At 47.3% G+C, this 26,969-nt stretch overlaps 1 protein-coding gene across 3 annotated transcripts in view; it reads left to right on the forward strand.

Annotated features, from left to right (window-relative positions):
- Window positions 1-26,969, forward strand: part of CABIN1 (calcineurin binding protein 1) — a 100,162-nt gene that overhangs the window by 40,484 nt on the left and 32,709 nt on the right. For all 3 annotated transcript variants that reach the window (XR_009211042.1, XM_032139486.2, XM_058431278.1), the window contains exons 9-19: window positions 1,828-2,114; window positions 3,147-3,315; window positions 6,185-6,321; window positions 6,882-7,099; window positions 8,902-8,980; window positions 9,910-10,097; window positions 10,970-11,143; window positions 12,388-12,582; window positions 16,177-16,419; window positions 17,724-17,880; window positions 21,522-21,637. Coding sequence is in view for 2 of the 3 variants with exons in the window: in XM_032139486.2 (XP_031995377.2) it covers window positions 1,828-2,114; window positions 3,147-3,315; window positions 6,185-6,321; window positions 6,882-7,099; window positions 8,902-8,980; window positions 9,910-10,097; window positions 10,970-11,143; window positions 12,388-12,582; window positions 16,177-16,419; window positions 17,724-17,880; window positions 21,522-21,637 (1,963 nt within the window). In the remaining variant the exon portion in view is untranslated. The remainder of the gene's footprint in view (window positions 1-1,827; window positions 2,115-3,146; window positions 3,316-6,184; window positions 6,322-6,881; window positions 7,100-8,901; window positions 8,981-9,909; window positions 10,098-10,969; window positions 11,144-12,387; window positions 12,583-16,176; window positions 16,420-17,723; window positions 17,881-21,521; window positions 21,638-26,969) is intronic.

Raw genomic sequence — 26,969 nt, forward strand, 5'->3', positions numbered from 1 at the left:
TGGATTTTGAAGCACTGTCCTTTTTTTTCTTTTCTTTTTTTTTTTTTTGAGACAGAGTCTCGTTCTGTCGCCCAGGCTGAAATGCAGTGGCACGATCTCGGCTCACTGCAAGCTCCGCCTCCCAGGTTCACACCATTCTCCTGCCTCAGACTCCCGAGTAGCTGAGGCTACAGGTGCCCCCCACCACGCCTGGCTAATTTTTTATATTTTTAGTAGAGATGGGGTTTCACTGTTTTAGCCAGGATGGTCTCGATCTCCTGACCTTGTGATCTGCCCGCCTCGGCCTCCCAAAGTGCTGGGATTACAGGCGTGAGCCACCACACCGGCGAGCACTGTCCTTCTTTTCTTGAGACAGGGTCTCGCTCTGTTGCCCAGGCTGGAGTGCAGTGGTGTGATCTTGGCTCACTGCAACCTCCACCTCACAGGTTCAAGCGATTCTCCTGCCTCAGCCTCCCAGGTAATCAGAATTACAGACATGCGCCACCACGCCCGGCTAATTTTTGGTATTTCTAGTAGAAACAGGGTTTCACCATGTTGGTCAGGCAGGTCTCGAACTCCTGACCTTAGGTGATCTACCCGCCTCGGCCTCAAAGCGTTGGGAATACAGGCATGAGTCACCATGCCCAGCCGGAAGCACTGTTCTTTTATTCCTTTCTCAACACTTCCTGGATGCTGGCTCTGTGCAGAGGACTGTGCTCTGTGCTAGGGGTGCAGAGTGGCAGGGCCTGATCCCTTGCTACAAGTGATACTCGGGGTAGTCAGTCACCCAGAGAAAGCAGCACATGCCTCAAGCTGATGGGGGCTGTGAGGAGAGAAGCGCAGTGTTGGAAGGCCTCTGAACAAGGTTCCTGCTGCTCTAGGGGTTAGGGAAGGCTGGGTGGTGGAGCTGGGGTCTGACTGAGGCACAGGCATTGGCTAGGCAAAGGGCTATGCTGTGGGAGGGGACGTTGCATCTGGGCAGAAGGAAGCCAGCCCAAAGGCCCAGTGGATGTGAGAGTGTGATTTTGTTTAAGGAACTGAAAGAGAGCTAATGTAGCAGGAGTGCAGCGGGTGGTGTGAGAGGAGGCTGTGCAGCACCATGAGGCCAGGCTGAGCAGTTGGTCTTTAGTCTGAGGCATTAGAAGCAATTAAGGGGTAGATAAATGGATAACATTGTAGCATGCCACGCAGCATAGTAGGCAACACACAACCTTGAACCCAACACAGAACATACAACACAGAATGTGAAATACAAAACAATAGACAACACACAATATAACACACCACACCATACCACAACAAAACACACAACAGTCTCCTGTTGCCATCCAGCAGGCTCCAGCCCATTTGGTAATCCACTGAGGTGCTGCTCCCAATAGGCCCTGCCCATGGTCCAAGTTTTTATAGACCATGTCCCTGTTGGCAGTCCCCCACAGACTCTCTGCATAAAACAGATTTGTGGCAGCAGAGGAGTTCCACAAGTGTTTTAAAGACTTGACCTTCCTGAGGAGGAGTTTTTGAAGTGAGTCAATGGATTTCATACATGCCTAGTTAAGTCTGAAAGTGCCTCAGGCCAACATGCTTATGGGGCTTCTGCTGCAGTGAGGGGCAGGTGGATGCCAGGTCCCTGGTCCAGCTTTGGCTGCTGTACCTTCAGTTCAGCTGTGTTAGACTCAAGATTTCATCAGTTATGACAGTGATGAAACCTTGATCACCTCCCCCACCCCCATGGACGTGGCAACTTCAGGAGCAGCTCTGCTGCCTCTGTGCAGGCAGGCCGTTTTCCCCTATGCTTGGAGTATTCCTCTGACAGGGTGGTGATCAGGTGTTGTGGCCCTCTCCCTTTAGCTGGAAGTGCCTCGGAGAGAGCTTGCTGGCCATGTACAATCATCTCACCACCTGCGAGCCCCCACGTCCCAGCCTTGGCAAGAGGATTGATTTGTCGGACTACCAGGACCCCAGCCAGCCTTTTGAGTCCTCCATGGTGGTGACGCCAGTTAACGTGATCCAGCCAAGCACTGTCAGCGCCAACCCAGCTGTGGCTGTTGCCGAACCTGTGGTCTCCTACACCTCTGTGGCTACAACCAGCTTCCCACTGCACAGTCCTGGTCTGTTGGAGACAGGCACTCCTGTGGGTAAGCAGGCCCCCTGAATCTGGCTTCTGGGGAGACCCCGTTTACTGATCCCAGCAGGAATGAGACTGTTGGGGAGCCCTGACTCCCTAGAGAAAAGGGTCATGCTGACGCTCATGACTCAAGTGGAAGTGGAAGCCCCCAGCCCTAGAGGAGCCTCTCAGCCTGCTCACAGTGCCACTGCCCATCAGGGCCATTTCAGCTCTGAAGCCCCTGCAGCTAGGGGGACGGGGGACCAGGGATGCAGCTCCTGCTCCTTGACAGTTCCCCCAGGACCATTTAGTGCCTGGCAGCCACATTCTGGCATGAAGGTCGCTCTTAACCACTTGTAATGTGGAAGCTGGCAGAGGTCCCCTCTGCTGGTCCTGCTCTCTTGCTGACTGTATATATCCTGAGTTCTTTGATCTTAGAAAACAAAGTCAGCAAAGTCACCAACCACCATATGTTTTATTGATTTTTATTGTTGTTAGAGTTGTCAAAAATTTTTGACAAAAGCTCCCGAGCCTTTTCTTGATTTCTGTGTCACTGAAAAAAAGAAAATCTGGCAGATATAGAAGTTTCTGAATAAACATGTACATGGTTGTCTCTTTACTTAATCATACATGACATTCTTCTGTTGTCCATATAGTTCACACTGTTCTTTTGCTTTTGTCATATTGCTGAGTGCTCAGAGGGTACTGGGTAGGGTCATAGCCACTCACTGTGTCCGTTCTGGGTAACAGAGTGAGACCCCGAAGTTCAGCCGACCAGTGAGGGGATGGGAGGATAAGGGTGTTGCTTGCTTTGTAGCTGTGGAAAGTAATCTTGAAATCTGGCTTGTGGGTCCTGTGAAGTCAAGAAAGGTGTGAGAGTTAAGGGGTTTCAAATTAATTTTACTCAGGATTCTTTGTTGTTGAAGAAGAGATGGAACATTTTTGGAATGTCAAAGAGTTTAATGCTAGTAGATTTATAAAAGAGGGAGATCGATGTGTCTGTGTGGTGCATTTTTTTCACCCCTGCCACCGTGTAAGATTTTAATTTGCATTCTTTGTGAAGGTGATATTTCTGGGGGAGATAAATCCAAGAAAGGGGTAAAACGGAAGAAGATTTCAGAAGAGAGTGGAGAAACAGCAAAGCGGCGGTCTGCCCGTGTCCGAAACACCAAGTGCAAAAAAGAAGAGAAAGTAGACTTCCAGGAGCTTCTGATGAAGTTCTTGCCGTCCAGGTACTGTGTATTTTTTCTGATTGTCAGAAACAAACTCACAAACCTCCAGCATACACCATCAATAACATTTCTCATTCCATTGCCACCCTCTTCTCTGGTCTCCTCCTTTGTGTTCCCATAACATCTGTGCAGATGTCTGAAGCACAAATCTCACTGGAGTAGGATCTTGGATTTTTCTCGCCTCTCCCCACCTCTGAAATTCCTGAAGGCAGGAGCTGTGACTTGTTCATCTTTTGAGAGCTAGAAGCAACATACTCATGTCCCTGTGTATTTACAAGACATCTATTTGTTGCTGGGAGGCAGAGGGGTGCTGTGTCTTGGATGCAGATGCCCTGAAAACCCCATGGAAGGGAGCTTCCCTCCTGCTTTCAGAGAGTCTGTGTCTACTTGATTTACTCCAGGCTCAGCAGGATTCCCTTGCATTCTGAGAAGGTAGAGGAGGAGCTTGTGAAGTATTCCTGGATTTCACTCATTCTTAGTGCTTCTCAGGAGCCTAGGGGACAGGCAGGTACCAGGCCCCCCAGAGCTGGGATGGACTTGGTCTCCAGTGCTTCTTACTTAGGTTTTCACCAGTCCTTCTGCCTTTTTTTTTTCGGTTTGAGACAGAGTCTTACTCTTTCGCCCAGGCTGGAGTACAGTGGCGCTATCTGGGCTTACTGCAAGCTCCGCCTCCCGGGTTCATGCCATTCTCCTGCCTCAGCCTCCCGCGTAGCTGGGACTACAGGTGTTTGCCACCGCGCCTGGCTAATTTTTTGTATTTTTAGTAGAGACGGGGTTTCACCGTGTTAGCCAGGATGGTCTTGATCTCCTGACCTCGTGATCTGCCTGCCTCGACCTCCCAAAGTGCTGGGATTATAGGCGTGAGCCACGGCGCCCGGCCAGTCCTTCTGCTTTTTGTCCTTGCCCGCTCACCTCGTTCAGAGGCTTTAGGGTCCTCAATTGCTGAGCCTTCCTGGAGTTTATGGTGCCAGTGGGTTGGTTTCTTAATACTCCCCTTCCTCCTCCCTTAGCTGAGTGGAGAGGCCTCTCTCGGCAGACACCATTCTTCATTTGCACTGGACCATCTGCCTTCTAACAGTTGGCTGGTACATTTTTTGTCTGCTGGGGCATCCTCGCCTATCTTCTGTCTTTGTGAGTTTATACTTTTTTACTCCTTCGTTGTTACTGGAATGGAGTTTGGGAGCTAACCATGTGTGTTCAATGTGCCATCTTTAAACAGAAGTTAAACTATCTGTAGTTCTTTCCCATGACAGTTTATTTCAGTGGTAACAACATCAAAGTGGTGAAGGAGAAGCCAGAAGCTTTAGGTGGATTATAAATTTATTTTACAGCAAGATTCCTAATTTTCTTAATTTGTTGTCTTTCTGAGGTGAAGGTGAAATGCTTAGAAATAATGATTGTTCTCAGTACTTGACACAGAACCAAAGTGGGGCTGCAGTGCCTTCTGATGAATTTTTCTTAAGGGGTAATACCAGAAGAAAGTTTCCCTTTGGAAGAGCTACAGGATTGTTCTTTGGTTGATGGTGCCAAGAGATTTGAGTGACCCTATATTCCCCTTAGCCCTGTTTTTTACTCCAAGGTCTTGTTCCCCAGTCCCATTTACCTGGAATGGTTTCGACTTTCTTTTTTATCTTTATTTTAGTTGTTGGTTTCCTTTGTGGTTTAGTGTCTGCTCCTTTGTTGTTTATTTTTGTTAGAGATGGGGTCTTGCCCTGTCGCCTAGGCTGGAGTACAGTGGCACAATCATAGCTCACTGTGGCCTTGAACTCCTGGGCTCAAGGAATCCTCCTGAATACCTAGGACTACAGGTGCACACCACTATGCCCAGCTAATTTTATTTCTTGTTTTTTGTAGAGATGAGGTCTTGCTATATTGCCCAGGCTGATCTTGAACTCCTGGCCCCAAGCCATCCTTCTGCCTCCACCTCCCAAAATGTTGAGATTACAGGCTTGAGCAACCACACTTAACTTAGTTTCTGCTTCTTTGAATGGTCAAGGCAAGAGCAACATGGTAGTTCGCCTGATGGAGTCGCCCTGGGAGTGTGTGCAATACGTGAATGAAGACATTCACAAGTGCCCTGAGTGTTTATGCTGCAGGGGTTCTGGGTTGAGGGAGCACCACAAGGTTGGCTGAAATGGGTCCTTGGGAGGAGTGCCTGCCAGGAGAGGCATCCCCAGTCCCGAGACGGCCCACCCACGGCTTTGTGAGGAGCCATGGAAGGACCAAGTTCAGATGGGCTTGATGTATCCCCCAAACTCCCACCTATCTATCTGCTTTCCACCTTACTTGTTGGGCTCCCATGAGGTCCTAGAACATACCAGGTGCTCTTCTGGCCTGTGCCTTTTTACCTGTTCTTGTCCTGCATCTTTGTATTGCAAGCCCTTCTCCTCCTCCAGTGTCAGCATGAACATTATCCCCTCTCAAAGGCTTTCTCTGACCCTGCTCTCTAAAGCAGGGCCCTTTTGACCCATAGTCTCAAGCACTCTGTTGCGAGGTGGTCCTTATTTGGGTTAGTTTGTGTACCTGCTTATTGGCTGTGTCTCTCTAGAGGGTAAGCTTACTGCAGGCAGCATCTGCCACATTTAGGGCTGCTGTATTTGGTGCCTAGCACAGTGCCTGGCACATAGCTGGTGCTCGGTAATCATCTGTTGATGAGATGAATGACCAAGACAGGATACAGACCAAATGCTGGCTCGTGAGGCCCTGGAGAGAGGCAGAGCCTCCTGGAGGCCTGGGTTCTGGACCCCACCACCCACTTATTTTAGCTGCCTTCTTCCTGACTCAGATTTAGTTTCTCTAACAGGAAGAGTTCAGATGCTTGTGTCAGAACGTGTGTTGTGACTTTGTGATTTTGGCATGTTACATGCAGGTTAAGAAAGCTGGACCCTGAGGAGGAAGATGATTCCTTTAATAACTATGAAGTCCAGTCAGAAGCCAAACTGGAAAGCTTCCCAAGCATTGGTCCTCATAGACTGTCATTTGACTCAGCCACATTCATGGAATCTGGTAGGAATCGAGCAGTGTGACCATTCACTTTGGGAATTCTTCTTCCCACTACCCTATAACCTGCTTATGTTTTGTTCTGGGAGAATGGTTCTGGGGTGTTTTTTAGTGTGGCCAAGGGTCTGCCTGGATTAGTCTTGGACCTGAGCCCTGTGGTCAGCTTGGAGGTCTTCTGAAATGTCCAGGCTCATACTTGCTTTGCTTTCTTGTGGCCAAAATCAGAGACTTCGCTTTGCAAATTGAATGTATATAAGCACACCTGTTGAGTGTGTATCAGTGTATAACTGTTGAGTGAGATTAGTGCACATGGCAGCACTTGGAGGTCTGCCCTTTTGATGTCCACCTTAGATATGGAGATTCAGAGAGGCTCAATCATAGCTGCTGAGGGCTGGAGCCAGGCATTGAACCCAGTAGCCTGATCTCAGCACCACAAGGTGGTATCATGTCCACCTGGATCAGATGGTAGAGGGAGGGAACAGTCTTTACTGTCCCAAAGAAAATAGGAGACCCTGGCATGGAAGGTCCTCTTTATTCAAGTCAGGTTGTTCTTGCTCCCTGGGCAGAAAAGCAGGACGTACATGAGTTCCTGCTGGAGAACCTAACCAACGGGGGCATCCTGGAGCTGATGATGCGCTACCTGAAAGGCATGGGGCACAAGTTCTTGCTAAGGTGGCCTCCAGGCTTGGCGGAGGTCGTGCTCAGTGTCTACCACAGCTGGAGGAGGCATAGCACCAGCCTGCCCAACCCGCTGCTGAGGGACTGCAGCAACAAGCACATCAAGGTTAGCGGGAGCCTCTCAAGGGCTGGTATTGAGCTGGGACCAGGGCATGGGGACAGGGATCTTGCATGGGTGTGGGGCTGCTGTTGTGTTTGGCTGCATCTACTTGTGGGCCTGGAACCTGGGCTTTTTGTGGGTGTTGAAGCAGGAAGTCACTGAACCTGGTTTGTGCCTAGAAAGCTCCCTGATGGCTGAGTGGAGGATACACTTGGGGGTGAGAGTGGGCTCAGGGGGCCGTCAGGAGGCTGCTGCCATGCCAGGGGAGCAGTGGCTGAGATCCAGTGGTAATAGTGGGGTGCTGGGTTGTGGTTGCAGAGCTGATTGGATGAACTAGACATGGGATGTGTGAGGGAATGAGAGTCATGGGGAGGGCTTCTCGGGTTGTTTACTGAGTCACAGGAAGGCTCGCCAGGAGAAGCTGGAGGAAAGGGAAACATTTGGTTTGTTTGAGGTGGCAAGGACTGTGACTGAGGCTTTTGTTGTTGTTGTTTGAGACAGGGTCTTGCTCTGTTGCCCAGGCTGGAGTGCAGTGGTGCAGTCACAGCTCACTGCAGCTTCAACCTCCTGGGCTCGGGTAGTCCTCCCACCTCAGCCTCCTGAGTAGCTGGAACCACAGCCATACACCACCACACCCTGTTATAGTCCCAGCTACTCGGGAGGCTGAGGCAGGAGAATGGTGTGAACCCGGGAGGCGGAGCTTGCAGTGAGCCGAGATGGCGCCACCGCACTCCAGCCTGGGAAAAGCGCGAGATTCCGTCTCAAAAAGAAAAAATTGTTTTGTTTTGTAGAGATGGGGGTCTCACTATGTTACGATGTTATGATGTGGTCTTGCCATGTTGCCATATTGCCCAGACTGGTCTGGAACTCCTGGGCTCAAGTGATCCTGATGCCTTGGCATCCCAAAGCACTGGGATTACAGGCGGGAGCCACCATGCCTGGCCTATGACTATTTTTAACAGATGATAAAACAGCAGAAGCTAAATAGCGTGCTTAGAGAAGCTTTGGGGGCCGCCAGCAGTAGGGGGCTGAGCCTCACTGAGCCTTGTCTTCCTGCTGCATTCCACACCCCAGCCTCCTCCACTTGATGCCTCCTGGAGCTCAAGGGAACACAAGGTGCTCTGGCCCCTTACTCCTGTTGGAGGTGGGACACTGAATGCTGAAGCAGGAGCACCAGGAACATTCAGGGATGCCTGGTGGTCTTTCTGACTTGAGAGCACAGGAGGTAGAGGAACTTGTAGGTCAGTCATCCCTTGGTGGGCACCCTCCACTGAGTTACCTCGGGACAACCTCCTGGCAGCTTCTGCCCACCAGGCCATGCTCCCCTGGGGCAGTTGTGAAACAGCAGGAGGAACCAGGGCTTTGATCCCCAGGCAAAGCAGGCTGATGATCACCTTCCAGCTGTGCCCACTGGGCAAGTGCCTTCTCATCAATGAGCCTCAGCTTCCTCAAGTGCCCTGGGAATGGTATACCAGCTGCCCAGAACTTTTAAGGGTTGAGTTCTGTAATTTGGATGCAGTGTCCGGCCCAGCACTTGGCAAGTGACAGGGCTGCCTCTTCAACAGGACAAGAACTCTGAAGACAGGTCTCCTGGCCTCTCCCAAGTCTTGTCCCAACATACATCCATGTGGCTCTTTTTATGTTCTGGCAAGTAGCCACTGATTATCACTTACGAAATGGCAAGTGGATAGAAAGAATTATATTTTTATCAAAAAGTATAGTTTTGTTTCCTTCCACCGCCCCCTACCCCCCACACTGTGAAGAGGCTTTGTGATACTGTTCTTGACCTTCCTGTGTCTGTCCTGCAGGACATGATGCTGATGTCTCTCTCCTGCATGGAACTCCAGCTGGACCAGTGGCTGCTGACCAAAGGCAGAAGCTCTGCAGGTAGGAGGCATTCTGTGTTCCGTGGCCAGTCTAATATCTGGACCCCCAGCAGCTGGGAGAAAGCTGAGGCGGGGAGACTGAGTCATGGAATTTAGACTTATATCTACAGTAGGCACATTTTTTGGGTTGGCTTGTCAGGGTCCCAGGGAAATCTCCTGGACACTCAAGAAGTGGTTAGCAGTAGCTAAGCCCCCAGAGGGAGCCACCTCCCTGCTTTTGCTGTTACACGAGATTGAAGGAAGTGGGATCTCAGTTTTGGTGTGACTGTTCAATGCAGTGCTTTATGTATTATGTAGCTTCAGTAATTTTTCTGGTGATACGGATTTTTTTTTTTTTTTTTTGGGGTAAGACAGGGTCTTGCTCTGTCAGCCAGGCTGAAGTGCAGTGGCATGATCTCAGCTCACTGCAACCTCTGCCTCCCAGGCTCAAGTGATTCTCCCACATCAGCCTCCCGAGGAGCTGGGACTACAGGCGTGTGCCACCATGCCTGGCTAATTTTTGTATTTTTTGGCAGAGATGGGGTTTCACCATGTTAGCCAGGCTGGTCTTGAATTCCTGACCTCAAGTAATCCGCCCACCTCAGCCTTCCAAAGTGCTGGGATTACAGGCATGAGCCACTGAGCCCAGCTTCATTCTGACTTTTAAACCACCACCTGGTGGAATGTAGATATACTCAATGCTGTCTGTAAAATTGCTTCCCCTTGCCCTTGCCCCTGACTCTTGGCAGGGGGCGGGGTCTCTGCATATCTTTGTCTTAACTGGTCCAGCCTCTCTGATGCCTGCCACTCAGGGAGCTGTAGGGCTCTGAGGGGCCCAGGGTGCCCCTGGAGATAGGGTGGGTGTGGTTAGGGCCGAGTGCAACTTCTGAGAAGCAGAAGGGCATTAGGATGCTACACATGAAGTTGACTCGTTGGCCTGATGGTTTTTAGTGTCTCCTCGGAACTGCCCTGCTGGTATGGTGAATGGCAGATTTGGACCTGACTTCCCAGGCACCCACTGCCTTGGTGACCTCCTACAGCTGTCATTTGCCTCGTCCCAGCGCGACCTGTTCGAGGATGGTTGGCTGGAGTTTGTGGTCCGTGTTTACTGGCTGAAGGCTCGCTTCCTGGCGCTGCAGGTTAGTTCCATGGTCAGCTGCTTGGGAAGCATGCCCTGACACCCAGCAGGGTGGGCAGAAAACTGACCATGTTGAGGGTGTGTGTGTCTGCGTGTGTGTGTTTGTGTGTGTGTGTGTGCATGCATGTGTACATGCATAGCACCTGCCTGGGCACTGGGCTTGGCATGAGAAAGTGTGACACGGTAGGGAATTCTCAGCATCTCAGACTTCCAAGCATGATACCAGTCTGTAAAGCTCTTCAGCATAACCACAGAGCTCTGGAAGGCATTTGCTCTGCCTCTACCTCCCCCACTCAAGATTGCCTTGGCGTCTTGACTCTTTGCTTGTGTTTTCCTGAGAGAGCCCGAGCAAGTGAATAAACAGACACAGAGCTTTCTAGAAGGGAATTATTAACCTGTTTTGTGAGAGTTCTGGGAAAGCTTCCCTTCAGAGCCTGGTCTGGAAGGCCAGGATGGATTGGCTGTTACCTAGCACCTTACACATGGTGGTACTGGTACACTGTGGTAGAATGAGTCAAGAGATTGCCAGGGCCCTGTCAGCAACCATTTAGTCTAAAGGAAGCAACACTGTTTGATGTGAAGAACATTAGTTCTGGAATTAGGACAGGCTTGGCTTCTAATTCTGGCTCTGCTCAAGTGTCCTCAGTGTTTTCATCTGCAACATGGGGTTTATGATATCTCCCCTCACAGAGTTGACATGGACTGTTCATTTAGTCAACAAGTATTTATTGAGCCCAAGCTACATGCCAGGCCTTTCTTAGGGGGTACAGTGTAATTGGAAAAAAATCCACCCTCATGGCCTCCACAGTCTAGTGAGATAAACGGTGTAAAGCATCTGGCACATCATAGTCAGTCTTCTGCTTTGGTCCCCAGACCTGTTTTCCTTCTAACCAGGGAGACATGGAGCAGGCCCTGGAGAACTATGACATCTGCACAGAAATGCTCCAGAGTTCCACCGCCATCCAGGTGGAGGCAGGGGCTGAACGAAGAGACATTGTCATCCGGCTGCCCAACCTCCATAATGACTCTGTGGTTTCCCTGGAGGAGGTGAGTGAGAATTTTCGTTTGTTTGTTTTTTTCCTGAGATGGAGTTTCACTTTTGTCGCCTAGGCTGGAATGTAATAGTGCGATCTCGGCTCACTGCAACCTCCGCCTCCAGGGTTCAAAGGATTCTCCTGCCTCAGCCTCCTGAGTAGCTGGGATTATAGGTGCCCACCACCACCACCACGCCTGGCTAATTTTTTGTATTTTTAGTAGAGATGGGGTTTCACCATGTTGGCCAGGCTGGTCTTGAACTCCAGACATCAGGTGATCCACCTGCCTTGACCTGTAGTGCTAGGATTACAGGCGTGAGCCATTGTGCCCAGCTGAAAGGTTTTAAATGGTGTTTTGTAGTCAAAGATTTCTTGTGATTTGGCATAGTTAGCCCAGGGTTGACCTGTTTCTGAGGAACGAGAGCTTCCCATATGCTGAGTGGGGCCTCTGTTGGGAAGACAGGAGAGGCCTGGGAAAGGCTGCTCTGGTACACTGGGACACTGCAGATCCTTGGTGGAAAGCAGGTGTGGGAGCTCTGACTAGCACTATTTAGAAGCAGTCATTGCTCTGCTCTCCTGGCTATGTGTGGCAGCCACCCCAGTGGAACTGGAAGGAAATATCAGCTGGAGCAGACCAGTATTGGGCTGGCCATGGGGTTGAGTCAGCAGTATGTGGCTTATATGCCAGGTTCCACCCAGGTGCCACTTTATTCATTGTGCAGCTTCAGACCCTGCTGCAGTTCTGCATCTGTGACATGTCCACACTGGCTGAAAGTGGCCTTCAGACTCTCCTAGAGTTATTTCAGGGACAAGTACAGGTACAGGGCTGTCTACATGCCAGGGCTTCGTCAGGTCTGCGTGTAGCGTATGACAACTTCTGGTCCAGGCTTGCTGAGTTTCTCACAACCTGATGTTCCGTGATTCTGCAAGACTGGTTCTCTGAACTGTGACCACAAGGTTGTCCAACTATCTTGGCGGATGCTTTCCTGGAACTCCTCTGCTTCTGGGTAGTTTTTGGTTTTTGATGTGCTTGTTTTTTAAAGAATTGGATGCCTAGCCATTAATAGAAATACTTTTAACACATACATTTAGTATAAACACTGATGTATGAAGGAGGAATCTAATTTTTTTTGGGCTGGAACATAGTCTAATTTTTATTCTCATCATCCAGGTCTGATAAAAACAAACACTGGCTAGATTCGGTGGGACAGGGGCTGAGGGGTTTACCCTCATACAGCATTGCCGGGCCTTTTTCAGATTGATAAGAACCTAAAGTCACTGGAGCGGTGCCAGTCCCTGGAGGAGATTCAGCGGCTGTATGAAGCAGGCGACTACAAGGCTGTTGTGCATCTGCTCCGCCCCACTTTGTGCACCAGTGGGTTTGACCGGGCCAAACACCTGGAGTTTATGACTTCCATTCCTGAGAGGCCAGCCCAGCTGCTTCTGCTGCAGGTGTGTGCTGCCAGTGTCCCTCACACCCACTTGCACCTTCTCTCCTTGCTTGTTTATGTTTATTCTCTGGAGGCTCTGCGGTAGTTCTTAAGAACACATAGCTAGAAGAGAGTGGATGTCAAAACCACTAAGCCCTCAGGAAGATGTTAGTCAGAAGAGACGGTCAAGACTAACGGAAAGTTAGAACCAAGGAGTGCAGATTCTAGGGTTCTGCGTGGCCCAGGGTGAGCCCCACACTTGACTCAGAACTTCTGCATGGCAGAGGAGGAAGGAAGAGTGGTCAGGTCATCATCTGTCTATCCACTTGTTTATTCATCCATCTTGTTTTGTATTGCTTTTTAAGGCAAATATAAAAGTGGCTAAAATATCTGTACAGTGTGAGGAATCAAGATAAAATAAAGACCAATGTAGTTGAAGAAAACACTAGCCTCATGTGCCCTCCTGAATCTTTCTGTGCTTCTGTTCCTCAGAAGGTAAACTCTTACCAAGAGCCTGCCAGGGAACTGGCAGCTGCTGGGTGCTGGACAGTTATTCAACCTCTCTGAGCTCAGTTCCTCATTTCTAGGATGGGAATGACCAACGTCCTTAGCTCAGAGTCCTGTTGTAGGGATTACACAAGATAATGTGTGTTGGCACCATGCCTGGCACTAGCAGGTGCTGTGGAGGTACTGCTGTCATCGTTGCCACTATCCTCAGGAGTTGGCACCAAGATAAACATGGAAGATAATATGCAAAATATGCTTAGTGGCATTGAGTCCTGGTCCCCTATGCTTCATCCTACTAATCACATTGTGTTTTTTATCTATGGGGTACTTCCCTTTCAATCTGGAAAGAGTCCAGTCTTCTCCCAGGCCTTTTGCACAGATTCCATGAAGCATTTCAATCATTAACATTGTTGAACTGGGAAATAGTTAAGGGGTGCGACTGTGGGAACAAATGGAAGCACCTCAGTCATGGGGTAAGAGGAAGAAAGAGTTGGTTTGGGGAAGCAGGAGGGAGAAGGGGGTGGAGGGAAGGAGGCTCCAGCTCCTGGCAGAGGAGGTCAGTCAGGTCCAAGCCAAGATCAGCAGATGAGATGTGTGTGACCTCAGTTACCTGGCAGGCTGCAAGGTGGCCCAGCATGGCTATGTGTGGGAGGGACAGCCAGCATACCAGGAAGGGTGCTGGGTGGGAGAAAGCGGAGAGAGGCCAGTGGTCTCTGCCTCCGTAGGATGGCCTCAATGCTCAGATGTGGTCTTGCTCTTATTGTCTTCTAGAACAGCTGGATGTGGCAGGATACCCCATTGATGGGGGAGGAGCTGCTGCTTGGGCAGGCGCTGAGCTGTGATAAGGGCTGTGCTTGATGTCTGGGCCGAATGCCATGGAAGCTCCTGCTTTTTGTGAATTAAGGTCTCCTGATTATTGCTCAGTTTCGTATTGAGAGTGTCTTCTTATTGATTTGGAGTGCTTTTTTTGTATATTAAAGATAGTAATCTTTTTCTCAACAAATCTTGCAATTTTTTTTTCCCAATTGTTTGCTTTTAAATTGCAGAGAAGTTCTGAATTTTTATGCTGTCAAATCTTCTAACGTTTTCATACATGTGTGATTTTGTTCATTGTTCACTGTGGTTTTTATTCCTATGCTTAGACAGTCTTTCCAAGAGTGGAGAAATATTCATCCATTTATTCTACACACATAGCTTGAGCTTTTATGGAGTGCCTGGCACTGGGCCAAGAGGAAGGCTGCTCTGAGGGACCTCATGTTCTAGAGGGGAGGCAGACAAGAGACCCATCAACAGAGAGAGAAAAATAGTATTTGCTTTTGTTTTATTCCCGCAGTATTAATGTTTTATGTTTTGCATTTAACTTGCTTCATTTAGCTTTTCTCAAGTGGGGCATTGAACTTGCAGTCTTCTCCTGTGGGTGTATAGTGGCGCTTTCTTCCAGTGGGCAAGCTGCCTATTATGTTCTTCAGTCTAATTGGATAGTTTGTGTCTTGTTGAGTTGATTCTTAGTCCTTAATATTTTTGGTTGCTATATTGAGCAGAATCTTTTTGTTGTTCACTATCTTTTCCATGTATTCCTGCGTTGCTGGCTTATAGGAACCCTACTGATTTTTTCGTGTTTGAGTCTGGGTGCTTCACTGAGTTCCCATTATTTCTTGTTTTCTGTCTGGCTTGTTTTATTGTGTTTGGGTGGATGATTGTGTTGCCCCCAGTCGATGGTAATTTGATCCCCTCATTCGTTGGTGTTTGTTCTACTTTTTTGCTCTGTGTGGCCTTGAGCCCTGGAGATTATGTCATATTTTAGAGCACCATTAGCAGGTCCTTGTCTTGTCTCTGACTTTCACAATGACTCTGGTTGCATTTAGTAGTCTTTATCATGCTGGAAAATAATCCTCTGGCTCTCACATATTGGGTGTTTTGACCAGGAGGCATCAGCTCAGGCTTTGGACTCCCACATCAGCACCCTGTAGGCACCCTTGCACCCCAGTGGCCTCATGGTAAAGGCTGCTGGCTTTCTCTAATGAAACACAGGCCCCGTTTTCCTGGCAATTAGGATTTATAAATTGGGGAAGGTTTTGATCTGTGTTCAGATACTACACCACATTCCAAAGGCAGTTTCAGGTATTTCTGACCCCACGCCTGTTGGTCTCACCTCAGAGAGTGGCAGCTGCACATGTCAAGGTTGGGAGGAGCCGCTGCCAGGCCTGGGCTGTGGCGAGGTTAGAGCCCAACAGGGCACCGGGCAGCAGGTGCTTCCTGCAGGTGTAACAAGCGTCCCACCAGATCTGTGAATTCACAGACAGGCTGTGTTTCCCCATGCACCAGCACACTGATGAAAGAGAGATCCTAGGCATTTAAATGGGTTGTATTCTAGGCCAAAAAAAAAAAAAAGAGCTTTGCAAAAAGCAGTGGTTTCCAAAGAGAAGCTTTTAAAATAGAAGTAACAGTTCAATATGGTGTTCTGAGAGTTCTTCCATGTGCCAGGCACTGTGCTGAGTGTAATCTACACATCAGCTCATTTAATGCCCACAGTGCCGCTAAGGGGGTGATGTGGTGGCTGAGGCTCAAATGGCTTTCATATTGGCCCCATCAGGGCACCTGGGGAGGAGGGGGCTGATAGAATGATGACTTTAGTGTTGCCTGGCCAGTTGCCCCTGTTGTGGCCTTGGCTCAGGCCCTCCTCCGCTGAGATAGTCCCTCCCTGGCAGTCTGCCCCTTCGCTGCTGAACCCCCTCCAGAGCCCTGGCACTGGATGGGCACAGTGGCTCTGGGGAGAGCTGACAGGTGTTGGGGTCCCTGTCTCACCTTGGCTGGCTCTGCAGCCTCATTCCCAGCATCCCCACTTTATAAATGGGGAAGTTGAGGTACAGAGGTGAAGCCTTTCTGAAAGCTCCCTGGCTGGTGACATTCTCAGCTGCCATTGCACACAGGCCACTGGACTGCCCTTCCAGGCACCTCCGGGCTGTATGGGGCCTATGTTGTACTGGGGCTCGTTCTTCCCTTTCTTTTGCTGCCCCTCATCTGTTTTCCTTCAGTTGTCTCTGCTCAGGCCTTGGGCCCAGATGTGCTGAGCTCACCGTGCACTTCACCTGGCTTCTTGCTGTACTAGGACTCCTTGCTCCGGCTGAAGGACTATCGGCAGTGTTTTGACTGTTCCGATGTGGCTCTGAACGAGGCTGTCCAGCAGATGGTGAACTCAAGTGAGGCTGCAGCCAAGGAGGAGTGGGTGGCCACAGTGACCCAACTGCTGATGGGCATCGAGCATGCCCTCTCTGCGGACAGCAGTGGTAGCATCCTGAAGGTATCATCCTCCACCACTGGCCTCGTGCGGCTCACCAACAACCTCATCCAGGTAACCCCTGGCTCCTTCTCACCCTGCCCTGCCCCAGCAGGTATGTCTCTCTGACATCCTGCTTCTTCAGTAGTTCATAGCTTTCATTGCTAATTAGGCACCCAAAGGGGACATGATGGCTTCTTTGGCTGGAACTTTCGGGATCTGAGGAGGGGTTTGTGCACAGGCTGCAAACCTTCCTGGGGCTGGTCGGATCTGGGGATTAGAGACTATGTAGCACTTGGTGCCGTGGGGTTCTTCCAGACCATCCATCCCAGAGGGGAAGAAATAACCTCACGGGGAGGCCCTGGTCTGCCTGCAGTGAGCCAGAGGCAGAATGGGAGCCAGAGCGCAGGCTGGGATGGCTCCAGCATCCCACGCTATCCTGGCACTTCCAACTAAGGGGTAGTCACAGCACCCTGCATCGTCCAGGAAGGCTTTAAGGCAGAGAATCTTCCTCTGAAGCACTCTGGGCTCTCTCCTCAATTCCCGCTCAGGCCATCAGCAAGTCCTGCCAAATCCATATCCTCACCCCTCCAGCCTTTGTTTCTCCCTCTGTCTTCATCTTTCTGCTGTAGTCCAGGCCACTGCTACTCTTGCTTGAGCTGTGGCAGCAGACTTGCCACAGTCTCCTCTGCCCGCTCCAGCCACTCTCCAGCCACAGAGGCACCTTTCCAAAACAGATATGAATGTGCTCCTCCCTCACTTAAAACCCTTCATGTTCCCTCCAGGTTGTGTGTCACCTAAGGTACACTGAGCCCCAGGCCTGTCTCTCCCCCGGTCTTGTGCTCCCTTGGCTGCAGCCTTCCTGGGCTACCCCTGGGGTCCCTGCCTGCATGCCTGTCGTCTGCCCCCACTCCTTGCCCTCCCTGGGTGTTGCACACACCACAGCCACTCACCTGGAAACTTCTTTAAAAGGCTCTCCCCTGTCTGCCCCACCCCTCCTCTGTGAGCCATTGTGGCTGTGTCTGTTCTCATTGCAGCAGCTATACTGACTCTTTGCACTTGTGTAGCTTGTCCATGGCTCTCTTCTCTCTGGGCTCTCAGCTCCCCCATGCCCTGTTCACAGGACACAGCACATAGTAGGTACTGAGGGTATCAGTAACTGCATGTGGCGTGAAGGAGAGTGGTGTGACTATCTTTGGACACTATGGGTCTCTGATGACATGCTGAGGATCTGCTAGGTTACAGTGCCCACATCTGAGCAGTGGGGGTGGGCAGGCAGCATGTACCAGCTCCCCAAGAGGCCTCCTGCCTCCCTTCAGTCTGCCCTGAAGGCTTACCCTGCTGTGACACTTCTCCTGTCTCCCACCCTGCACCGTCAGGTCATTGACTGCAGCATGGCTGTGCAGGAGGAGGCCAAGGAGCCCCACGTCTCTTCAGTACTACCCTGGATCATTCTACACCGGATCATCTGGCAGGAGGAAGACACCTTCCACTCTCTGTGCCACCAGCAGCAGCTCCAAAACCCAGCGGAGGAAGGTGCACAGGCAGTGGGCGCAGTGGGGATGAGCTCCGACTCCCATGTCCTTGCCCCTGTCCTCTGCCCTAGGATCCTGGACCTTACCCAGATGTTGTGAGTGGGGCTCAGTCCACTCAATCCAAGAATTTTGCATGTGCTTGGACAGAGGCAGAAGTGTCCTTGGTTCCTCCCTGAGGGAGCTTACTGTGCAGTGGGCATGGGAGGCCTGGGTGTGTGAGCATTGTATGTTTGGTGCGGATGGCAGCATGGAGGGAGTGACAAGAGGTGACTACTTATGACGAATGCTGACACTGCTCCAGGAGGCCTTGTATCCACTAGTTCCTTTAATCCCCATGACACCCAAAGGGATGATAAGCCGAGGGCGGAGCAAGCACAGGTTCCACATCCCAACTGTCACTTCTTAGACGTGTGACCTTGGGCAAGTCATATAACTTCAGCCTCTATTTCCCCATACCCATATTGGGAACAATAGTATCTACCTCAGAAGGTTATTCTGAGGATGAAATGAAGTAATAAAGCCATGAATCACCATGGTGGGTCAGTGCCTGGCTCATGGTGTGTGCTGAGTGATGAGAATCCAGGGAGGGCGAGCCCCAGACCCTTAATGGAGATGGCACTGGATCCATAGTCAGTGCAATGGTAGAAAATGTGCTGGATTGAAGAAACGACAGTAGTACAGCTAAATGACACTTAAAGCAAAGATTGCCTATAATCTTATCAGATAGATCTTTTTTTTTCCATTTTTTGTTTTCTTGCATTTGCTGTCCAGACTTGGCCTAATGCACACCTAGTTTGTGTGCAGTTGTTATAATAATATGTGTCTATTGATGCTTGTATTCAACTAGCTTAAAATTAAGTTTATTGAAGATTTTTCCTCAATAATTTGTAAAACAAGAAAAGTGGAAAGGAAAGAGTCATCCCTATTCCAACTGCTCAGAGAAAACCAGAGTTAACACGTGATTTTTCTCCTTCCCTTCACACTCTCTCTATAATTTTATTCACTGCTCAGAAAGTTTTCAGCTGCTCACGACATATCAGGGCTCTGTGGCTAGGATACCTCTGGCCTTGACAGGTTTGTGGTGGTGGGAGACAGATCAACTATCTAACACCAGGATGGTGTGGTGGATGGAAAGGAGGGCACCTGATGCTGCCCATGGGTGTGGGTGTGGGTTGAATTGAGCCCTGAAGGAAGAGCAGGGGCAGAGGAAGACACTGGGGAGGTGGAGTGGGGCCAGGGACTGAGCAAGCCTGAAGTCAGACAGGAGACCTGGGGCATGGGGATTGGATATGGGAAGAGGGGCCAGATTGCAAAAGGCTTTTATTTTCTGTTTTGTAAAGCTGTTGCTCCATTTTGCTCCATTGTTTTCATCATGCTGATGAGAGGTGCATGCTCTATTGAACCATCCCCGCTGCTGAACCCTTAGTTTGACTGCACTATTTCATTCTTACAGGTCATACCGTGATGAACACCTCATGCATGCCTTTTTGCTTGTACCCAATTTTTTTTTAGGATAAATTTCTAGGAATGAGTATCTTTAGAGCTCTTGACAATTATTACCTCTGATACCTCATTGTTCTCCAAAAGGATTTTAGTGGTGAAAAAAAAATTAAAGTTTATAACTATAAATGTTTGTTATTTTTCTTAGAAAAATAACACAAAAAGACTTCTGGATTGAAATTCTCCTTTTCCTCAAAATTATGCAAACAAAAATTAGTTTTCAAAAAACTGCCGGCAAGTAAACACGGATAGAGGAATAGTCAAATACCTTAAACTTTGAAAAGTACATCAAAGAAAGAAAGAGAGAGAGGAAAGGAAAAAGAAAGGAAAGAAAAGAAAGAAAAAAGAAAGATTCTGGTGGAGTGGAAGTAGATGTGGCTCTATCTCTGCATGTCCCTCAGCAGGAGAACTGACGGAAGATAGCAAGTTGACCAAATCCTGGGAAATATTATTAATATTCTCATTTGTGAAGAGTGGCATGAGGGGAAACCTCCATCCCACCCTTGGCCTTGGCAGAGGCAGGAAGAGCCGCAGGATCCTGCCATCTTCCAGTGTGCAGACTGAGCTGAGGGAAGGGGCCCTGGGATAAAACACACTATGGTTGGGTGGTGAGGGGCCTGGTGAGGATATTATCACCCAGGAAAAATAATAATAGTTATCACATACTGAACTCTCTGGAAGCAGATACTAAGACAGGGTTTATAAGGAAGGCGGAGGAAGCAGAATTGGGCTTTTGAGCTGACAAACAGAATGAAACAAAAAGGAAAATTGTAGAACTGAGGAAAACACTGCAAACTAAATCTCACCATTATAAAGTCATAAATGCAAACAGCATGGAGCAGTATGAATATGACAAATTGAAACAATTGGTTGCACTTAAGAGCCAAAAGTAACAGGGCATGGTGGCTCACTCCTGTAATTCCCACACTTTAGGAGTTCAAGGCAGAAGGATTACATAGGGCCAGGAGTTTGAAGCCAGCACAGGCAACGTAGTAAGACCCTGTATCTACAAAAAGTAAAATAAAAAAAAAATTAGCCAGGTGTGGTGGTGGCACCTAGAGACCTAGCTACTTGGGAGGCTGAGAAGGGAGGATGACTTGAGCCCAGGAGTTGGAGGCTGCATTGAGCTATGACCATGCCACTGCACTCCAGCCCAGGCAAAAGTGAGACCTCATCTTAAAAAAAAGAAGAAAAAGTACAAAATAAATTTCATGAAAGAAAGTTATTACTAGTGGCTTCTGACATGTTCTGTCCTGATCCACTCTGAAAATGCTAGTTATAAGTCGTTAATGGGTTATGGCCCAGAGTTTCAAAAATACTAAGGGACCTTTATAAACAAATAATACTTCTAGTGGTAAACAAATGTGTAACTGGAATTCAGTAGTTCTTTTTCCTCCTGTTTTACTCTTTTTCTTCTGTATTATTTAGGTAGACCTAAATCTAAGAACTTTCAAGGCCAGGCGCCTTGGCTCATGCCTGTAGTCTCAACACTTTGGGAGGCCGAGGCAGGCCAGGAGTTCGAGACCAGCTTGAGCAACATAGTGAGACCCTGTCTCTACAAAAAAATTAAAAAATTAGCTGGGTGTGGTAGCTCACGCCTGTAGTCCCAGCTACTCAGGAGATTGAGGCAGGAAGATTGTTTGAGTCCAGGAATTGGAGGCTGCAGTGAGCTATAATTGTGCCAACTGTACCCCAGCCTGGGCAAAAGTTAGACCCTATCAAAAAAAAATTTTTTTTTAAGTTAAGAAATGGCATGTGTAGTATGGGTTCCATTGTAATAAATTACTTTTCTCTCATTCAAAATGCCTCAGATACTCACAGATGAGTGCTGTGACTGAGGTTCACCAGATGACAGCATTGGTTCTCTCTGGGCTGGTATTTTGATGGATAAAGTGTGCTCCTTTATATTTTCCTATACGGCTTGAATTGTGTTTTGATAAGCGTGTATTGCTTTAGTAAAGCCAGTCCAGTCACTACTTATTTAAAAAGGCAAAAAAAAAAAAAAAAAAAAGGAAAGGAAAAGTCTGTAGTCACGTTGATAAAGACAGAAAAGCCAGAAAAGAAGAGACTGAGCCTCGCAGCCCCTGCAGGCATGCAGGTTCCCACACTAACTCTGTGTCTGTCGGCCTGGGCTTTCCCTAGGGATGTCGGAGACGCCCATGCTCCCATCCTCCCTCATGCTGCTGAACACAGCCCACGAGTATTTGGGCAGAAGGTCCTGGTGCTGCAATTCAGATGGGGCTCTGCTGCGATTCTATGTAAGTGCCTCCCCCTGGGCTGCAGACTGCCAGTGCAGGACAGGGCTGGGGTGGAAGGTGGAATGGGAAGGGGACAGATTCATGTTGGCACTCTGGGCTTGCTTGGCCTTCCCTCAGTGGGCCCACTGTGCGTCTTTGACTTACTGCATTACTCACTGTAGTTACCGAAGCTTGTCAGAAAGTCTGATAAGACTTTCTTGCCAGAAGGTTCCCTTGTGTACCTGAGGCTCAGGAAGCTCTGGAGCTCTTGAACAGCAGGTGGATTTAGATCCACTAGTCCTTACTGAGTTTCTTCCTAGTCAGGCATGGGGCTAGGCCTTGTAGTTGTAATTTCAGGAGTAATAACCACATGCACCACCACCGCCTTCTATTGAGTCCTGTTTGCTAAGCATGACTCACAATGCCAAATAGTAGTTGCTCATTCAATAGCTATTATTACATCCATGCAGTCAGTAAATGATTAGTGAGAGCACATACACTTCCTTGCACTTGTCAGTTGTGAATGACTGGAAGTAGCTCCCTGGGTTTACTAGGGATAAGCAGCACGAACCCTGTCTCCAATCTCACTGTTGAGTAGGAGGCCAAGCAGCATGCAGACCAGTTACAGAGCACCTGGTGTTCTTCATATACCAAGACAGGGACCTCAAACCCAGCCTATAATATTTATTCATGAAGTTCTATTGGGATATAACCATGTCCATTCATTTACATATTAACTGTGGCTGCTTTTGCAGTAGAGTGGCAGAGTGCAGTAGCTGTGATGGAGCTGTATGGCCAGCAAAGCCTAAAATACTTAGTATCTGGCCCTTTAAGAAAAAATTTGCCATCACCTGCTCTATACCTTCTATTCAGGGAATAATACCTGCTCTTTCACAACTGCACCCTCCCTCCCAATACTCCCCATCTTCCTGTGCTTTCCCCCCAGCGCTTAACCTCCAGCATGCTGTATGTGTGTCTCTGCTCCACTGAAATTAACTTCAGAGAGAGTAGGGGGTTTTGCTAGTTTTGTTCACTGCTGGATCCAAGTACCTAGTACACACCTGGCACATAGTAGTTGCTTAATAAATATGGGTTAAAGGAGAATATGCATATGTATAGAGCTCATGTGTGTATAGAGCTTGACAGTTTGCAAGACACTTAGGCTGAAGATGTGATTTGTCCAGGAGACCTATCTGGCCCAGGTCCCTGTTGCTGGTTAGTGTCTGAGGCAAGTTCCAGCCCCAGCTCCAGATGCCTGAATGTCTCCCCTACCCTGTGAGCTCTGAGGGCCTTTGGGATGCTCACCCTGGGTCAGCTCTACTCTCCAAGACTATTTTTGGAAGAGTTTTGCCAGGCTGAGTCTGTAATGCTGCCCAGGACTTAGCCACTCCCTTTTTCTGCCTTCCCTCTACCAACCAGCCCTCTGCAGGGACAGTCTCTGCTTCCATAAGGTCACCTCCACAAGGCCATCCTCCTTATGCTGATTGGGAAGAATGAGTTAATACCTTAGGCTAGCTTGGGTGGGAGTGGTGCTAAGAGTGAAGGGGTGGGCTGAAGGGGCAACAGGATGGTCCTATTTCGTTTTTCTTAATCTGTGTCTTTTCTAGTGGAGCATGAACTCTAGCTGCTGATATCTGCTAATGAATTTGAGGGAGTAGAATTGAGTTGAGCACAGTTGTGTTTCATTTTATAGTTCCTGATTTTCCTGCCCAAGGCCCAGCCTTTAGATTTCTCCAACCTTTGTAGCAGCTCTCCTGACCACCCTGTGCCTTTTGCCTGCCATGCTCTTCCTCAGCTTCTGCATGACTGGTTTGTTGTTTCCTTCCTGCCTTTTCATAGAGGCTTTTCTCTCTTGCCACATGCTGTCCTGTCTACTGCTGGGGACCCCCACCATTTGTTTCTGTCATGTGCCCCTCCCCCACCAGATAGCATCCCTGGGACCAGGGACCTTTTCTGTCTTGCTGTTTGATGCATCCCTGGGGCCTGAGCAGTACCTGACAGACTGCTGCCCAGTTGATATTTCTTGAATGAATGAATGAACAAACATACAGACATTCATTAATTTCTCCAGAAATGCTTGCTGAGCACTCATGATTCTGGGTGCCATGGAGGGTTATGAAGGTTGAATACTTCATTACTACCTCTTCTTGCCCCACGCTTATGGTCTGCAGGTAAAAGGATTGCATCTTGAGAGTGATTTGAGGCCAACATCAGGATGACCTTTTGTGTGGATTGTTTTCTCTTCTTAGATAGAATGGAAATGTTCTCTGAGAGAAATCCTCTTGAGTCTCTTCTTTTCTTGAGTTATTTCTTTTCATATGTTCTACTTGGGTTGATGGATTCTTATCTGTTCATCTCCACACAGCTCAAATGGCCTCTGTACTATAGAGCCTTTATTAACACCTGGATATTCCCTCTTACATTGTGTGCCCACCCCCCTTCTGTGTACCACACCCAGATTTTATATGTGTTGACAATCTGCTGTATTTGCCACAAATTTGTCTTTTGATAAAAATAAGAGTTAACAAGAAAGCATGCTCTTCATTACCCTACCTCCCTCACTCTCTTGAAGCTGGTGTGTATCTTTTTGTCCACGTTTTTTTATACCTAATTATGTATCTGTATGTCAGTAAATAGTATGTAGTTACATGAGTTTTAAAATTTTACATACTAAATATCATATAGTATGTAACCTCTTGCAGCTTGCTTTTATTTTAGTATACTGAGATACAGTTACATTGATACAAGTACATCTAGTTTATTCATTTTAATTGCTTTACAGGGTTCTATTGTGTGAGTATATCATGCTCTTAAACTTTTTAGTGTGGAAAATTCCCAACATTATTAAAATAGAAAGTATAGTGCACTTCCATATACTGAGCACTGGTTAGTCGTTATTATTCATAATGCATGTCCACTCCCCCACCTACCTTCCCAATCATCCCACATTATTCTGAAGCAAATCCTAGGCATTTATATCAATTTATCTGTAAGTATTTGTTATTATATTTTTAAAAAATCAATTTTCCTAATGATGGCAGTAAGGTTGTTTATCCATTTTGGGAGTTATAAATGGTATTATGGTTAACGTCCACCAAGTGGTTGTCTTATGTATACATGTGAGAGTTTCTCTTGTGTAGATTCCTGTAAAAGGAACTACTGGATCACAGAGTGTGTACATTGTTAACTTTAAAAATTTTATTTTCAGATTATTCTCCAAAATTACCGAACAATTTTATACTTTTGATAGCAGTGTGGGAATTCCTGCACATCTGTGTCAGCCCTAGGTACAGTAGACTTAAATGTTGATGCCCATCTGAAAGGCATGAAATGGTATTTCATTGTTCTTTAAATGTTCTTTTTAATAATTTATAATTATTAGTGAGATTGAATATCTTTTTATGCCTGTTTACCCCTTGGGTTTCCTCTTATGCAAATTGCCTGTTCACATGATTTGCCCATCTTTCTAGTGATTTGTTTTTCTTTTTCCTATTGATTTGCAGTTTTTTTCTTAAGGTACTCTGAATTCCAGTCTTTTGTCTGATATGTAAGTTTCACCAGTTTTACGTGCACATATTGTGTCTGTGTGCTTTGTTCTATTTCTATTTCTGTGCACCCTTATGTGGGATATCTTTTAACTATGTGTATGGTATTCGTTTTACAGAATTTTAAAATTTGAATGTCAAATTTATTAGTCTTCTCCTTTGAGGTTTGTGATTTTTTGAGGGGTGGGGGTACTTTTACTTCCCTCTCACAAAATTATGTAAAGATCTCCTCTACATTAATCTGCTAGTTTGCTCTTGTATTTCATGTGTCTGTATTCCATCTAAATTTTATTTCTGTTAAAAGATAAGGCAGGAATCCAATTTTACATTCCACACGCATGGCCAGTTGGTTTGTACCATTTTTTGAAGAGTCTGTTCTCTGTGCTGACTTGTAAGTCACCTTCTTACATGTTGGCTCTGTTCTTTTTGTTGGCATAGGAGTCTTGTCTGTTCCTGACAATACCGAATTGTCTTTGAGAGATTTTGATACCTGGTAGGGTTAACCTATTCATGTACCTCTTAGTCTCTTGGCTATTCTTGGCCTTTTCCTCTTCTGTACCATTGTACGATCAGTCTGTAATGTTTTATGATATCCAACCTCCTAACGCAAACCTGCCATTGGAATTTTGATTGGAATAACGTTGACCTCACAGATTAATTTGCAAAATAATTGTCATTTTTGTATGATTGAGTCTTTCCAGTTGTAAATGTCGTATATCTCTCCGTTTATTTAGGTCTTATGCTTTCATGTCCCTTAATTCAGCTTAATAATTTTCTCCATAATACTTTTTTTCCTTTCACTCTCATTTTTTCAAAGTATAGCTGTAAAATTGTTGTATATATTTTGTTAGATTGTTGCCTGGGTTTCATTTGTTTTTATTAGTGTTGTAAATAGATATTTAAATGTCAGTTTTTCTATTTGGTTTTTGTGAGCATGCAGGAGCACTAGTTTTTAAATAATTTTTTCTTATGCACAGCTCCTTTGCTTATTGCTTCTGTTAATTTTAGTGGGTGGTAGACTTGAATTTTCTATGTAGACAGTCATATCATCCACGAATAACTATTTTTTCCTTCCTTTTCAATCCTTATAGTTTTTTCCTTTTTTTCCCCCTTGTCTTACACTCTTTGCCAGGGGTCACCAAAGCTTTTCCTGTAAAAGGGACAAATGGTAAATCTTTGAGGCTTTGTAGGTTCTAGGGTCTCTGTTGGAACTACTCAGGGCTTCCATTGCCTCAGAAAAGCAGTCATAGATATTATGTAAATCAGTGGCTGCAGCTTTGTTCCAACAAAACTTGTGGACACCAAAATTTGAATTTCATGTAATCTTCATGTGTTAAAAAATAGTTTTTTTCTGTTAATTTTTTTTCAGTCATTTAAAAATGCAGACATCGTTCTTAACTCCCAGGCCTACAAAACAGACAAGGGCAGGATTTGGCCCATGGAGTGGTTTGCCACCTGTGATCTAGAGCTCTCTCTTTTTGGGGAGTGTTATAATAAATTCTAAACTACTATTTCTTTAGTGATTATAGGTCCAATTAGATTTTCTCTTCTCAAGACAATTATATTGTTTTAACAGTTTCCACTTAGAGCATAAGGCTGTTCATGGTTTCTGCTTATGCTTTAAAAAGTTCTGTGGTACCTCGAGTTATGCCCCTTTTTCATTGCTAAAATAGTTTATGCTTTCTCCCCTCACCTTTTAAAAACCAGTCTTTCATGAGGTTTATATAAATTAGTCTTTTCAAATTACCGACTATTGGTTTATTGGTCCATTTTTTCTTGGCTTTCTAGTTCATTACCGCTTTAATATT

The sequence above is a fragment of the Hylobates moloch genome, unplaced genomic scaffold (genome assembly GCF_009828535.3).
Source record: "Hylobates moloch isolate HMO894 unplaced genomic scaffold, HMol_V3 SCAFFOLD_19, whole genome shotgun sequence".
Classification (NCBI taxonomy): domain Eukaryota; kingdom Metazoa; phylum Chordata; class Mammalia; order Primates; family Hylobatidae; genus Hylobates; species Hylobates moloch.